The sequence below is a fragment of the Amblyomma maculatum genome, chromosome 8 (assembly GCF_055883805.1).
Source record: "Amblyomma maculatum isolate TAMU_Amacu chromosome 8, ASM5588380v1, whole genome shotgun sequence".
Classification (NCBI taxonomy): domain Eukaryota; kingdom Metazoa; phylum Arthropoda; class Arachnida; order Ixodida; family Ixodidae; genus Amblyomma; species Amblyomma maculatum.
The window spans coordinates 58,762,959-58,778,259 of NC_139351.1; the positions used below are offsets into that span (position 1 = coordinate 58,762,959).

Below are 15,301 nucleotides of genomic sequence, written 5' to 3' on the forward strand. Positions count from 1 at the left end.
ATGCTTCGTCCCACTGTTCTCGTGAGCCCTACTGACGCCTCCACTCCGGATAGCTTAGAATTGGGTAGGAATGTCCGGGAAGTGGGTGAGGAAGCCGTGTGGACGGTTTCGTCCTGTACATATGGTACGCTATTCACCACCCGTTCGCTGTAAACGGCATCCAGTGAAGCGACGCACGGTCCTGACTCTCGTGTCGCCGACGCGTACCTTCGCAGGGCGTGGCGTCGATAACCTACGAGACGGCAATCTCGAGACTTGCTGGCAATCTGATGGAAACCAGCCACATCTTGTGAACGTTCAGTTCCACCGGAAGACGGCCATCGAGGCGATCTACATCTACCTCGACTACAATAAGGATGGAAGCTACTGCCCCGAGAGGTACGTGTAGGTCACTGACTGTATGATTGGGATGAGATGTCGTGGATTCAGAGCTTGTTCTGAAAAGTGCCAAATACTTCACTTATCTATACTTGCACCCTGCATCTACTCGTGTAAGCAGAAAGCATCTTCTGCTCGGGCCCCCCCACGAAGAGGAAGATAGTGCACACGCATGAGGATACCGTTCAGGAGTTTGACTCTGTAGTTGTTGGCGCTTAGCTGTAACACTCGGTTGGTACTTGGAGCGTTGTGTGTTTGCGGTATATGTCATGGCATCCTTAGTCGCAGTAAGGTACATGAGTTTTTCATGACACATCAATCTTAGTTGATAATGGTGTGTGGAAGTCTAGGTGTCAGGCAAAGGGGTGACTGTGCGTAAGAGGCATATGTGAGGCATTTGACAAACCATGACTTGCTGTGTGGTTCTGCCAAGCATGCCATGTACTAATTTCGCAGTAACTGCTAGGAACTCATATGCCACAGTAGCATTTGTTCACTTATGCAAATTATGACCGCGACCCATAAACTTATTGAAAACTATTGAGTCAATTATCACCCTTGTGAATTCGTCGTATGGCAGGATTTCAATCCGCCATGACAAGTACTACGATGGTGACGTCATCAACTTTGCCATTCGAAGCTCCCTTGTCAAGCTGCAACTGGTGTTCAGAAGGTACAATGCGTGCGTCTTCGGACAGGGAAGGGCAAAGACATGCTCGGTGGTCCCAACGGACTTATTTCGCTATATCAAGCCTTTCTGTGCATTGGGCAGGCGCATGTTAATTTTATTCTGACAAAGTTCTTGGAGGCGCTTGGAAGGAGCACAGGTTTCGGAGGCGTCGCGATGCAGCCTCTCTGCACTTACAATCAACCTTGGCGGTGCGTCTAGCGAAGGGAACACTCCTGTAAGTTCACGAAAGGCCGGGGTCTGTATTCAGAGTTAGCATTGTTTTCAGAAGTGTCGTTTCCTCTGTGACTGCCCTCGTCTCATTGGTGGAAACGCTGCAACCGGAATTGGTGTCAACCGAACTGAGGTCCGCTTTCGGTGTTTCCACCAATAAGATGGCACGAGGTCATGAATGAAATGACACTTTCAAAACCAATACAGACTCGGAATACGGACCTTTGGTATGGAAGTATCGTCAGCGTGGGTCTCATCTTCTTCTCTCATAATTTCACAAAATCCAGAATCCAGACTAGACAAGTCTGTCTTGATCCAGCTGAGTTTAATAGGGCCTTGTGTGTTTACTGCACTTCCCCTTAGTGTTTACTGCACGTTGTGCACCTGAAGACCAAGGAACAGATGCTAAAATATACATTTTTACAATTTCTTTTTTACAAATACTTGGATTGGTGGCGGCGTTTCCTTGGAGATCAAATGCTACAGGCGTCCGTGTGCTGTGCAATGTCAATGCACGTTAAAGGACACGTCGACCATGGCACCTGAAATAAGACATTTGCTGCGCATTACTTCCCCCCTCTTAAACACAGCTTGCATAAACACGCAGCGCCATTGTGACAATGGTGACGAGTCCAGGGGTGTCCCGTTCACACCACCAACCCCCAGCTTTGTGGGGTCGCTAGGGGGCGGAACATTCATTAGGAAGTCATCCATAAAAGTCATCGGCGGGCCAGATTTTACCTTCCGGCGAAGGAGCGGAGGTGGCTGCTGTGGGGCTCAGATGTCCGCAGAAAAAATGTGGTGGATGCAGCGTATTCCCTTCTCTACAGGAAATCTAGAAAGCCACCGTGGGCTGGCAATGAACATTCAAGGAGCCAGAGAACAATGTGGGGCTATGAATATAACGCGCCGTCCGTTCCCCAAAAGCTCCGGTTTTTGGCCTTCAAAAAAGTGGTGTGACCTTGGCCTGTTTATGTGCAGGTGTCCACCTTTCCGCGCGTCCAGTCCAAAACATACTGCGTCCTCTTCTCCGTATTTTATTTAAAGCAATAAGGAAACAATCGCAGATTTTAAAGACGGTGGTGGTGGTGATAACTTTATTAAAACAGAGGAGTTTGGGGCATGCATGCCACTGGGCCCCCGCACGGCTCCACTACACTCAAACGTTCATGTTCCTATGGTTCATGACGTCGGCAGCTCAGTCTGTGGAGATCTTCTGCCGAACCGGCTCCTCAGAGTGTAGCAGGATCTCCGAGTCCTCTCAGGTGGTAAGGTGCTCTAGACCCCGAGGGGAAGGATCCGCCGTGCATTGGAACACGATGTGGGCAAAGGTGGCGATGGGGTTGTTGCAAAGGGTGCAGGAGAGATCGGTAGGGATGTAGTGGTAGCGAGACGCACTATAATGGGACGGGAGGGTGCGCGTTTGTAGTCGTCGCCAGAGCGTCTGGTGGTTGTTGACTAAAGATGGGTGAGGTGGAGAGTAGAGTAGCCGCTCTGCCCGATAGGCCTGCGTTAGCTCACTGAAGGAGTACATGCGATCACGCGTGAATCCCCGATCGGAGGCCGCCGGCGCCCAGTTTAAAGAACCTCGGGCTAACGCATTGGCGGCCTCGTTACCGGGATTCCCGGAGTGCGCAGGCACCCATATCAGCTCCACATAGCGGGGTGGGTTAGCGGCGGGCGAGCTCAGTATGCTGAACGCAGAAATGTGAACTCTACCACGCGCAAAAATTGGTATTGCAGTTTTCGAGTCGAAAATTATGTAGCGTGCTTCCGTGTGTACAAGCGCGTAGGCGATGGCTGCTTCTTCGGCTGCCTCCGAGGAGGTGACCGAGGGGAGAGGGACAGTAGCAACAGGCTGCAGGAAGGAATTGGCGGCGGCCAATACCACTCCCTCATTCGAGCATGCGACGTCCACCCATACATCGCCCATTTCGGAGCCGTAGTATTTGTGGAGCGCCGCTGCTCGGGCTCGGCGGCGTTGCTCGTGATACTGGGGGTGCATGTTGCGAGGGAGAGACTTGATGAGGTCTTGGTGGAGGGGGCAAGGTATGGGAAAGAGGGTAGGGTCATTGGCTGGGACGCGAATGTCTAAAGTCTCTAGGATATGGCGACCGGTGGAGATCTTGGTGAGACGCAAGTATTGGGCTTAGCGATGGGCCTCCACAAGCTCCCCAATTGTGTTGTGTAGGCCAAGCTGTAGAAGGCGTTCTGTAGAAGTATTGATTGGAAGATGAAGGGCCGTCTTGAACGCCGTGCGCAACATGACGTCCAAGGCGTCCGTTCCCTGCATGTTGATTCGGTGATAGGGGACTGTCTATAAGATACGGCTGAGGACGAAGGCGGGAATTAGACGACATAGGTCGTTCTCCTTCACGCCTCTGGGATGGCCCGAAACTCGTTGGATGAGGTGCGATATCGCGCCTGTCACCCACTTGAGAGTTGAGTTTCTTGAGAGTTGAGGTGTTTTTGCCATTGTTCTGGATGTGAAGTCCCAAAACCCGGAGCGTATTCACCTCTGGGACGGGACTGTCATCGACTTCAATGACAATCGGTGGGGCATCTTCGGATCATGGGGCGAAGTAAAAGTAGCTCAGACTTCTCTGGGGAGCATGAGAGTCCGATGCTCTGGACGTGTTCTTGTGTGAGTGATGCGGCGCTTTACAAGGGTCGCCATCACTACCGTGTGTGGTCCATAGTGTGATGTCGTCAGCATAAAACGTATGTCTAAGATGAGGTATCGTGGACAGTTTCCGGGCGAGGGGAATGAGAGTGGCGTTTAATAGGAAAGGAGAGAGGACGGACCCCTAAGGAGTACCGACGCTCCTGAGAGTGTAGGGTGGGGAGGTAAGGGGGCCAAATTAACTTCAGCCATGCGGTCCGTTAAAAAAGCCTGGATATAAGTGTACATTCGTACACTTATGTTCGGGGGAGAGAAGGCAGTCATGATCGCCTGATGGTCGACGCGATCAAAAGCTTTGGATAAATCCAAAGCCAGGACTGCTTTTGTGTGGCCCGGAATGGCCGGGTCGAATATGTCGTGAAGGAGCTGCAGTATGGCGTCCTGTGCGGAGAGATGGGGCGGAATCCCACCATGCTGTGTGTATAAAGTTGAATGTCCGCCATGTGAAGTGTCAATCTCGCAAGTGCCACGTGCTAGAAAAGTTTCCCGAGACACGAGGTGAGCGAGATTGGGCGCAGGTTTTCTAGTTTAAGAGGCTTGTTCGGTTTGGTATAAATATTACCTTGGCGTGTCGCCAGGACTGGGGGAGGGTGCCCTCAGCTAAGCATTTGTTGAAGTAGTCTGTAATCTGTGTGATTGATTTGTCATCAGGGTTACGGAGTATAGAATTAGAGATTTTGTCCAGTCCCAGTGCTGAATTTGTGCGCAGCGTCAGGAGGGCCGCTATTACCTCAGTTTCCGAAATATCAGCGTCTAATTCCGGGTTAGGTATTCCTGAGTAGGGGGGCATGGAGTCGGATGTGCCGGTTGTGGTGTATGTTCGTGAAGTGCGTCAATAAGAGCGTCCGGGTCGCTTTTGTATGTGTGTACGAGGCGTGTAACATGTTGTGTAGCGGATTTAGACTGTGTTGGATCTACGAGATGTCTCAGAAATTACCAAGCTCGCTTGGTGGACAGTTTTCCGGCGAGTCCGTCGCTAACTTGCATCCAATTAGAGCGGTAGACCTGCGTGTTGTTGTATCTGCGTCTGCAGTGCGGCCAGTCGCTTTTTAAGCGTTCTGTTTAACTTGTTGCGTTTCCAACGCTCGAGTAGGCTGTGGTACGCCTCCCAGAGGTGGGCGAGGTGGGAATCCAGGGTGGGGGTGTCCTGTGTGGTTGTAATCAGCCGGGTATTGTGTTGGACATCGGTCATAAGTGATTCTATTCACTCTTCGATGTCCGTGATAGTTGTTTTTGTGTCATCCTTCCGCAATGCGTGGATGGCGTCCCAGTTCACGGGCACTTTTACAGGGATTACTGTGGCTACTCAGCTTTCGCTCATATTACTAAGTTTAATTAATGCTTAAACCTCTGTAAGCCTGTGTCTGCGCTCCTTCTAGCAACATCGACGAGGCCTGGCATGTGGTAAGTCGTTATGAATGAGCGGCGGAATGTTATGTAAACTGTACTAGCTCAGTGCTCTGTGTCGGTCACTGGCATCCGCGTCTTGTTTGCGCCGTTGGCTTAACCGTTTAAATCGGGAGTTTTAATGAGCACCTTAACATTCATTTTAATCATTTCCATCAGGTTAGCTGAAATAGGAGGATATTTCTTTTCTAAAACATGCTGTCAGCAGCGAGAGATATCAGGCACTACCAAATAGTCAGGAGATAACCATTATCTTCCAAGTGACACTTCAACACCGGGGGCCACTGAAAAGACGATGCCATATCATTTGCACCAAACGGAGAATATTAGTCCTTTAGGATTTTGAGCGCGGTGAAATTCGGCGAGGTCTTTTTCCGGACAAATTAAAAAGGACCGCAGGATCAACTTCCTTTTTCATCGTCGTTCGTAGAATTCGCGGCTGCAAATCTGCCAATGACAGTTATTTTCCTCACAAGTAGTGGTGAAATAAAAGAAATAAATTCAGTCAATCTGAATTGGGCACAGTGCGCATTGCAAGATGTCCGGAGAGCACGTCGTGTTTGCATTTCACTGTTCTAACAATGAGCGAAATTGTTACGCTCGAAATAGGGCAGAGCGTGCTGCAACGTCTCCCATCATGTCTTTCAGGAGCTGCAGTATACGTCATGACCAATCAACCCACATGATTCTACCCTAACGTGCTTTTCTACTGACGCGATCAGTTTCAATTTGGTGCTGTATAATGCTCTGTATTGCCTCCTACTGCATGGCTTTCAAGAATGTCTTCGTTCCAAAAAGCGACAGCGTTGTCTCGTCGGTGGCCTCGAGCTCGCCTTTGGCAGTATAACAGGGCTGAAACAAGGAGGCTAACAAAAAATGGTTCTAATTAAGTTTAGCAAAACGCAAAGAGCTATCGAACTGAAAATGATTAGTGTTTAATAGAGTGGGTCAGAGAAGTAAATGAGAATTGACAATGAGAGAAAGGAAAATCTACTGGAAATCATGAAACCATGGGCATGGGTATGACATGTAGGGCGAAGAGAGGATAAAAAATGATCACTTACGGTAACAATAGGATTCCAATGGAAAGAAAGGGTACCAGAGAGTGGCAGAAAGTTAGACTGGCGGATAAGGTTAAGATGTTTACAGGAGTCGTGTGGAGGTAGCTAGCAAAGACGTGGTTAATTGCAGGTATGTGTATAGTCCAGCTTATGTTGACAATGATGGTAATTAAATAGTAAAAAAATGATTTTAATAGCTACCTTATTTTGACGATTTTCACGTGTGTCATGGCTAACTGCTTATTCCGAAAAAAATGTATCTGCTTTGTACTCCCTACATCCAGGAGCTCTCAAAATGTTCGCAAAAACATGCGCAAGGGTACGAAACAATAATGCTGTCGCGTCATTTTGTAAAAGCGCAGCTTAAATTTACTCTGTATTTCTTTTTCAGCATTTCTGTTCGAGTAGGCAATGCATTGGGCGACATGCGCGAGCTGGTGGGCGTCGACCTAGAAGAGCCTACGGGCTGGGTGCGGATCCCGACGCGGGACACGGCCCGTCGTCCCGTGCGCACGTTTTTGCTGCAGATTGCTGTCCTTTCGAATCACGACAATGGACAAGATACGCACGTGCGACAGATCAAGCTGTACTCACCACTGCAGCAGTACGGTGCAGATGTATCCGTACTGCGTAATGTCCACTTTACGAGCGCAGAGTTCCGCATGTTTAGCTGCATCCGATGATATTTCAGAGTGGCAGTCTCGTCTGTTGAATAAAAGAGCTGTTGTTACATTTAGCAATTTTTACAGCGGCAGAAAGAAACATTACGGGGTAATTTAGAAAGTTCTGGGAAATTACTGCAATGATATTGGTGTTATAATTTAGTTTAATAGTGATAGCGTTACTTAGTGTTAATTTCTAAATGCAATTTTGCTAGTAAGTACATATCACTACCGATAGGAGGAAGCCGTTCGCTTATCTTGATTGCTAATGCATATAATGTGAAGTTCTAAGCGTTTGTAAGCAGGGATACTTAGTCCGTCACTAGTTACAGGTAATTAATAGTCACAAGATGAGTTAAATATGGTTAATAACTATATCACTAATGAAGGGTGCTGCGCAGCGATTCCGATGATGATTCTGGATTCACCATTCCTTTCTCCTCTAGATAAAGAGCTAGCCTACTCACTACCAAGCAGAAAAAATCGCTTATTTTAGTTTTCGGCTGGCGTGTTCACGTAATTTCTGTCGCTCAAGTAGCTATGTAATTTTCTTCAAATAAATCAGTGTAGAACTCAGCTCGACGTGTGTTCTTTTTTGTTTCTGTACACGTTCCTTGTGCTGTTTCAAATAAAGGTTTTGCCAAGCCGTCCGGCCGTCTACCAATGTGAGATTAATGTGTTCCTCCGCGTTTGTCATTGCGCGACTGGTAACATTACAGAGTTTTAGCTTACCGTGATCCCCTTGACGCCGATAGATGGCGCCACATACTGGATGTTGGCACACAGACCTGCCGCGTCGGGACCAATCAGCTTGAGCGACCCGCCCACGCAGAGTAGCGGGTCACGGTGGCGGATCGTGGATCACGGTAAGCTAAATATCTCTATTTCCCCCGTAAAAGAAAAATTAGCTGTGGTTTAGCTCCGATTAAAATTTGATGGAATCGGAAGCTTCTTCTGTCTGCTACATTATTCCCCTACTACGCCCTATTAGTGTAGAGCGCTGCATTATTGGGGACACTTAAGCTCAACATTTAAGGGTATGAAATGAAAGCGTAAGCTACTGGCCCACATATAAAGTCTCGCTTTAACCAAGCCGTATGAACGTACCTGCGTCTCTTAGGGGTAGCGTGAATGCAAAGGGTTCTGGCAAGCGGATTCTGGTATCACCCTCCCATGTGAAAGCAGCGACGCGAGTTTCAGCTCCTGCCCGTGGCATAGCGGTAACGTTAACGTGAATTCAAATGTCATGGCAGGCTGATTCTAATGTTCCTCTCACATGAAAGAGGCTGGAGTTGCTACTCTTTCGGGCAGCCGCCGACACTGACGCTGTAGGCTCCAGTTAGCTGTCGTGAACTTCTGCTTCAAAACCCAAGAGCGTCTACTGAACGTAGAGGAAGGGGGAGAAGCAAAACCTTAATTGGCACGATAAAGTTTAGGTGTTTTGTTCCTTCGTGGAGCCCTCAGTCCGGTGCGCCATTTCCATTTCTGCCGCAATACTGGAGGGCCGCTTGATCAGCTATCGGTAGGCTGCCGGTTATGCTTGTCAAAGCAACTTGAAAAGAATATTGTATGGGTCCCGAAATACCCAGGCTGATTGGTAGCAGGATGAGGGCTGGAACTCTACGGTCACTTTCAAATGAAGTCTGTACAGGGTCGGCTTTTACCCAGCAGAAGGGGCACTATGAACGATATAGTGTTGGGTTGTTTTCGATGAAGATGCGTGGAAATGAGTTTATTTTACAGCTGCTGCAAGTGGGGTGCTGCATGTTGGTTCGTATTTAAATGGTTTGGTTTAATTGACTCCCGTGTCGAATATGCGTAGGAATGGATGTGTACATAAATGCCTTTGGCAGCGCCACATGCGTACTGGGCACCTGTTTCTTTCGTGTGCCGACAGATAGATCCAACGCTAAAGCACTAACGCATTCCTTACCAGCCGGAGACAAATACCCAGGCGTCCAAACGTGCTAGATCCAGGCGTGCTAGATTGTCCCTGGTGGCGACCCTGGTTGTCCTTAGTGCTTCGCTGTTTCGATGCACTCAACATCCAAATTCGCAGCATAGGTGCGAGCTAGTTCTTCCCTTCTTTCTTTTGTGCATCACTTATTTTAGAGCTGAATAGTTCCCGCGAAACGTTTGGCTCTGGATCTCTCCTACACGATGGGCCTCCATCAGATACTACGCACTTTTATGTATGCCCGGATTTAGCGAGCACATTGTGGAGGTATGCAGAAGATGTTATGTGTCTTTCACGCCTACAGTGTAGAAGAGAGCGACAAAACACGCGGCCTCGGTTATTTAGGAGTGGCTATGTATGTAGAAAGTGATGGTTATGTTTGGTTTATGGGACTTAACGACCAAAAGTGACTGAGGCGAGAAAGACGCCATAGTGGAGGACTCCGGTGATTTCGACCACCTGGGGTCCTTTACATGCCCTGTCATTTCACAGCATAAGGGCGCCTTGCTTTTCACCTCCATCAATAAGTAGCCGCAGCAGCGGGCATCCGCTCCCGCATTCTTGCATATCGCAGCCGGGCGCCCTAACCACGGCACCACCGCGGCTTGTAGGTGGAACGTGGTTCGGTTTATGATGACTGGCATGGTTCACAGTTGTTGCTTTCCCGTACGCCACTGCGGTGCTCGATTAAAGCTTCTTCGTGTGGGTAATCTGTGCTACAACAAATTATTCTGCTCAACAGACTTCCTTCTTAGAAAACACACTATTACTATCAAGGCCTGGTAACAAGGACGAAGATTCTAAGAACGCGGTTTCCTTACTTCTGCCGCGGCATAACAATCACTACAGCATGCATAAAGCATCACTACAGCATCAAAAAGACCTCAAAGACTTCGCGCGCTGTCTTATTGCGACTCCTGCCAAGGATCTTTATACTGTTAAGCACCGACTCGCATTTGCACTAGAAGAAGGCTAATACGGCCTCATTGGTAATTTTCAAGAAGGAAATGAAACAACGTGAGACAAAACTAACTAAGTGGAGGACAGCGCACGTGTCCGTCCTTCACGTGTCCCGTCTTGCCCCGTACTGTTTAATTCCCTTCTTCAGATTTGCACTCTTTGCGGTGAGGGGAACCTTTGACCAAGTTTCCTTTTCTAGTGATTTTGAGTGCTTTTTAGGGTATAAAAAATTACGCACCGAGGAAACTGCAGTCTGACGTGAAGACGGTCTTTGCTTGCTCAATAAAATCTAGCGTGCACGAACAGCGGCGTTGAATTAAGGCTGTGCACTAAGTACAAATAAAAAAGTGTAACTTTTTCACATTCTACGAATTGTAGTTTCCAATTTTTATTATCTTATGCAAAATCACAGAAGCCGTCACGCGTGGAAACGCTGTTGATGGTCGCCCTGTTCATTTAGCAGTGTAACGTTAATAGGAGCAAATGGCAACCTTCACTGTTTTGAACTGAATTTCGTAACTGGTCAAACCTAATTAAAACGTTCCACGTTGAAATCAATAACGAAGGACCACTGTTTCTTGAAAGACCTTGCGCCCGCTCTTAAGCAGACGTGCTATGTTCTTTCAGTGTATGTGGATCAAAACGAAGATGTAGATGCCCCTCGAAGCCATTCCCCCAGCCACTGGCGTTGACTGTATCTAGAGACAGCACATTTTACTCGGTACTTCGTGTCCTATTTCCATGCACCTTCCAGCGGCCTGCATTGTCATCCTAGACGCTACAAGTCCTCTACTCATGATATATTAGTTCTGTCCGACTGTAACCGGCCATACTGCAATAGCTTATTGCACATGCTTCAAAAACACCCCACAGGGCAAGCCGTCAGCTGTGACGGTTATTTCACAGTATTCTTGCTTGCACGTATTGATTGCTTGCATATTTTTTTTTTTTTTAACGCGATAGTATTGAAGGCACAATTTTCAAACATAACCAGTCTTGGCGTTGTAAGGATCCGCGATGTGGTCAAAAAAATATGGGCGTCACCTTTAAGTTTATGGCGCCATAGCGTATACGCTACAAGCCCACATATACAGTCCCTCTTTAATCAAGCCGTGGGCATCAGCCTGCGCGGCCTAGGGTCGACTTCATTGGAAGGGCCCTGGGAGGCTGTTTCTGATATCATCATCATCATCATCATCATCATCATCATCATCATCAGTCTGACTATACCCACTGAATGTTTAAGGCCTCTCTCATATTCCTCCAATTATCCCGTTCCTGAGATAGCTGCATCCACTTGTCCCCTGCGAACTTCTTTACCTCATTCGCACACCTAACTTTCTGCCGACCCCTGCTACTCTTTCCTTCCCTTGGAATTCAGTTTGTTACTCTAAGCGACCATCGGTCATCCTTTCTTCGCACTACATGCCCTGCTTACGCCCATTTCTTCTTCGTCATTTTCACTAGAATGTCAGTAACGAGTCATTTCTCTGACCCACTCTGCCGCTGACCCACTCTGCACGCTTCCTATCTCTAACACCTACTGTTTTTTCGTTCCATAGCTCTCTGCGTTGTCCTCAGCTTAAGTAGAACCTTCTTCGTTAGCATCCACGTTTCAGTCCCATAGGTGAGTATAGTTAAGAGGCAACTGTTGCATACTTTCCTCTTGAGCGATACCGGCAAGCTATTAACCATAATCTGCGAGTGCTTGCCAAATGCGCTCCATCCCAACCTTATTCTCCTTGTTATTTCCCTTTCATGGTCCGGATCTGCAGTTACTGCCTGACCTAAGTAGACATATTTGCCTACTACCAGTTCTTCGCTACCTAACGTAAACTGTTGTTTCTTCCCGAAGCTGTTAAGCATTACATTAGTCTCCTGCATATTGATTTTTAAGCCTACCTTTATACTTTTCCTGTCTGATATCACTCTGATATCGCTCTCCCTTATGAAAGGAGAGACTCGAGTTAGCAACTCCACGTCAGGTAACCCCACCTTTCAGTCAGTACGCGCACCTGTCGGCTACTAGAGCAATGCTCACAATTTTTCGCTCATAGCGCCAAAGCCCACTGACGACCGCCGACGCCGCATTTTCGATGAACGGGGCCGTTTACGATTCCGCGTTAAAATCATGATTCGGCGGCTTACAAGGAGAGTGCGACATTCACAATCACTTTAGCCAGGAAAGGAACACGTATCTACAAATTCTAAATTTCTTGAATCGATATCACATGGTGTTCTATTATGATTTATTCATCCCTGCTGTGCTATCTGCGTAGATTGACCAACTGATGGCGTCATTTTGGAATTTTGCCTGGCCTTTGGAGATCAGCTCAGTCCCAGTGTGGCGGTGGTATTCGACGGAACCTGAAATTGAAATCTCTCTCACCTTCAATACGCCGAAGCCAAAATGCCTTTTACCGAAAGTCCCAGTATATATGACACCCCTCGACTAATGAATTTCCGACCTATTGTCCGAATCCTCGCCAGCCGCCTTGATGTAGAACTCTCTGCCACGGTGGGTGGTCATGAAACCTGTGCTTTGAAAGGCCGCTCTATTAAAACAAATCTAAATTGGATAACGACCACAAGCGGGCAGTCGAACTCGGAAATGGCCTTACCATTATCTAACTCCATTTCAGGAAATCTCTTGATCATGGATGTCTTTTCGGCTACCTTCGTTACTGTGAGGTCAGTGATGACCTGATCCGGTGGCTAGATATGTCCTATACTGAGATCACAATAGCTATTATTCTCAACGGAGAATCGCGCGATCCCGTTAACACCCAGATGTCGGTTCGGCAGGGCTGCCCCATATTGCCTCCGCATTTGCACTATATCCAGAGCCGCTATGCCGCGTAGCCCTCACTTCTGCATCGTCGCATATTTAACGCTAGGCGCGGAAGAACTTTGTGTTGTGGCTTAAGTCGATGACGTGGCTTTTATCTACATAGCACGTCAAAGAGGCGATACGTCTCAGCCGCCATTTCTGTGGCTTTTCTGGGGCTGAGTTGGACCTTAAAAATACAAGGGAGCCTGGTTAGGCGATGGGCTAAGGAATCCCTTCAACTTCTCTGATATTCAACAGAGCAGCACAGTTGATTGCTACCTCGGGCTAACTTTGGTCTCGAAGTTGCAATAAGCGGTCGATCGGTATCAAAGATAGCTGCAGCTTGAGAAAATTTCAGGAAGGGAGGCCCACCGTATTCTCCTTTCCACGAAAGCCCTCTTCTTCACCACCATTGTATACTCTGCTATACTCTACTCTGCCCTAATCTCAACTATGGGTAACAAGTCAGGACCCAGACTTCCTCGAATATGGACCGCATTCATATCACGATCAACGTACGAGCAAGTGCGCCGAAAAGAATATATTCTGCAGCCTCCAGGAATGGGGACTTGACCCCGTGCACGTAGCGTTGCAAGCCACTCCCAGTGCAACGCCTTCCTACTAGCAGTTCTGCTGTCCCATGGTTGCACACACCTCCACAACGGCTGGCCACAACAACGCCTACTAGAGAGAAGTGGCACATATCCATCAACATCTACGTCTACTTTTTCTTCGGGGGATGGGTATCTCTGCAGAGCGAAACCCTAAATCATATACTAGCTTCTCAGGACTAAAGTTCACTCACCGCCACTCTACCGGGATCGCACGAGGGCAAGGGTCCGACCGAAGTCCTGAGACGCGTCCGAATGTTTCTACTGACCATGTGCTCAAACGGTTCGTTTGGTTTATGATGTTTATCATCCCAAAGCAACACAGACCACGAAATACGCCGTAGTGAAAGGCTCCGGAAGTTCCGACCACCTGGGGTTCTTTAACGTCCACTGACATCGCACAGCACACGGCGGCCTTGCTTTTCACCTCCACCTAAAAGCGGCCGCAGCAGCCGGGATTTGATCCCGCATCCTCGAGCACAGTGTGCTCAAACGAGTTCTTTTTCCGCTTTCCAGTGCGGGAGCGGCATGAGAAGCGGGGTTTTTTCCAACCATGAGGTGCCAACGCTTTTTGTTACAAGCGAGGGACAGCGGAAAATGTTTTCCTGGAATGCGATACAGCAAAATTATTATAGGACACACTGCTATTCTTCTTCTCTGAAAGGCAGAACGTCTCATGAGACGGTCTCCGGTGCTTGGATGTGCATTCGGAGTCTGCCATACTAAGGCACTGCGTCCTGGTGCTGGGGCTCCACTATCTTTAGAGGGCACCGACCGACGTGATGGACCAGCTGCGCAGTCTTAAGCCAGTCCGGCGGCATTTCGTCAGTAAGTTAGAGTGGGCAGCATGCGCGCTCGAGACTCCGCACTTGAACAACTGGTGAGCGGCCGAAAGGCAAGAACTGAATCCAAGACGAGCCATATCCATCGTTTCAAGACCCACTGACGGAATAGTCCACACTTGGCGAGCAACATTACTTCACTCATATAACAATAATTTTATCGCAGTAACAATAGTATCAATAGTAACAATACGGGTAACATTAGGAGATAGGAAGCGTGCAGAGTGGGTCAGAGAAATAACTAAAGTTACCGACATTCTAGTAGAAATTAAGAAGAAATGGGCATGGGCAGGACATGTAGTGCGAAGAGAGGATAACCGATGGTCGCTTAGGGTAGCAAACTGGATTCCAAGGGAAGGAAAGCGTAGCAGGGGGCGGCAGAAAGTTAGGTGGGCGGATGAGGTTAAGAAGTTCGCAGGGGTCAAGTGGATGCAGCTAGCACAGAACCGGGTTAAGTGGAGAAATATGGGAGAGGCCTTCGCCCTGCAGTGGATATAGTCAGGCTGATGATGATGATGATGATGAACAATAGTATTAAAGAAGCAATAAATTGTATTAAAAATCGCACTCAGGCAAAACACTATCATATTTTAATGGACAGTTTATCAACCTTAGAGTGATTACGTAACCGCAAAAAAGTAATTCCCTCTGCTTACCGAATCTCTCTTACCTACGTCAAGGGTCATCAGGGATTGCGAAGGCTATTTATACAACAACAACAAAGCAGTTTATTATTGTATAAAGAATGAATAAAGAAGTAGAATCTATCTGGCAACAACATGACCCAGGATCATGTAGTTATCAGTAAATTTCAAATATTCCAAACATACCTAAATCCTTCCCATCATAATATCTCTATCCACGAGCAATAAGTGGTCATGGACATTTTCCTCTTTATCTAAAAGATTTAGCGCACAAGGAAGTGAAAAATGCATTTGTACAAAACCTAGAAAAATATTTGATCATTATCTAAAATAATTTAGCTGCGGCAAAGAACAAAATCTTACAC

The 15,301-nt window shown here is 47.7% G+C and overlaps 1 protein-coding gene across 1 annotated transcript; it reads left to right on the forward strand.

Moving 5' to 3' along the window:
- Positions 1-7,679, forward strand: LOC146181230 (anaphase-promoting complex subunit 10-like). Its single transcript, XM_084575729.1, has 3 exons — positions 1-124; positions 216-378; positions 6,822-7,679. Exons 1-3 carry the CDS (start codon positions 1-3, stop codon positions 7,111-7,113), a joined length of 579 nt encoding a protein of 192 aa, XP_084431855.1. The 3' UTR covers positions 7,114-7,679.
- Positions 7,680-15,301: the final 7,622 nt, after the last annotated feature.

Bases quoted from the DNA above. Each gene is read 5' to 3' on its own strand.
- LOC146181230 (XM_084575729.1), top strand. From the start codon at position 1: ATGCTTCGTCCCACTGTTCTCGTGAGCCCTACTGACGCCTCCACTCCG. The intron at 125-215 runs GTACGCTATTCA...GTACCTTCGCAG, and splicing joins GGTTTCGTCCTGTACATATG to GGCGTGGCGTCGATAACCTA. The intron at 379-6,821 runs GTACGTGTAGGT...TTTCTTTTTCAG, and splicing joins GGAAGCTACTGCCCCGAGAG to CATTTCTGTTCGAGTAGGCA.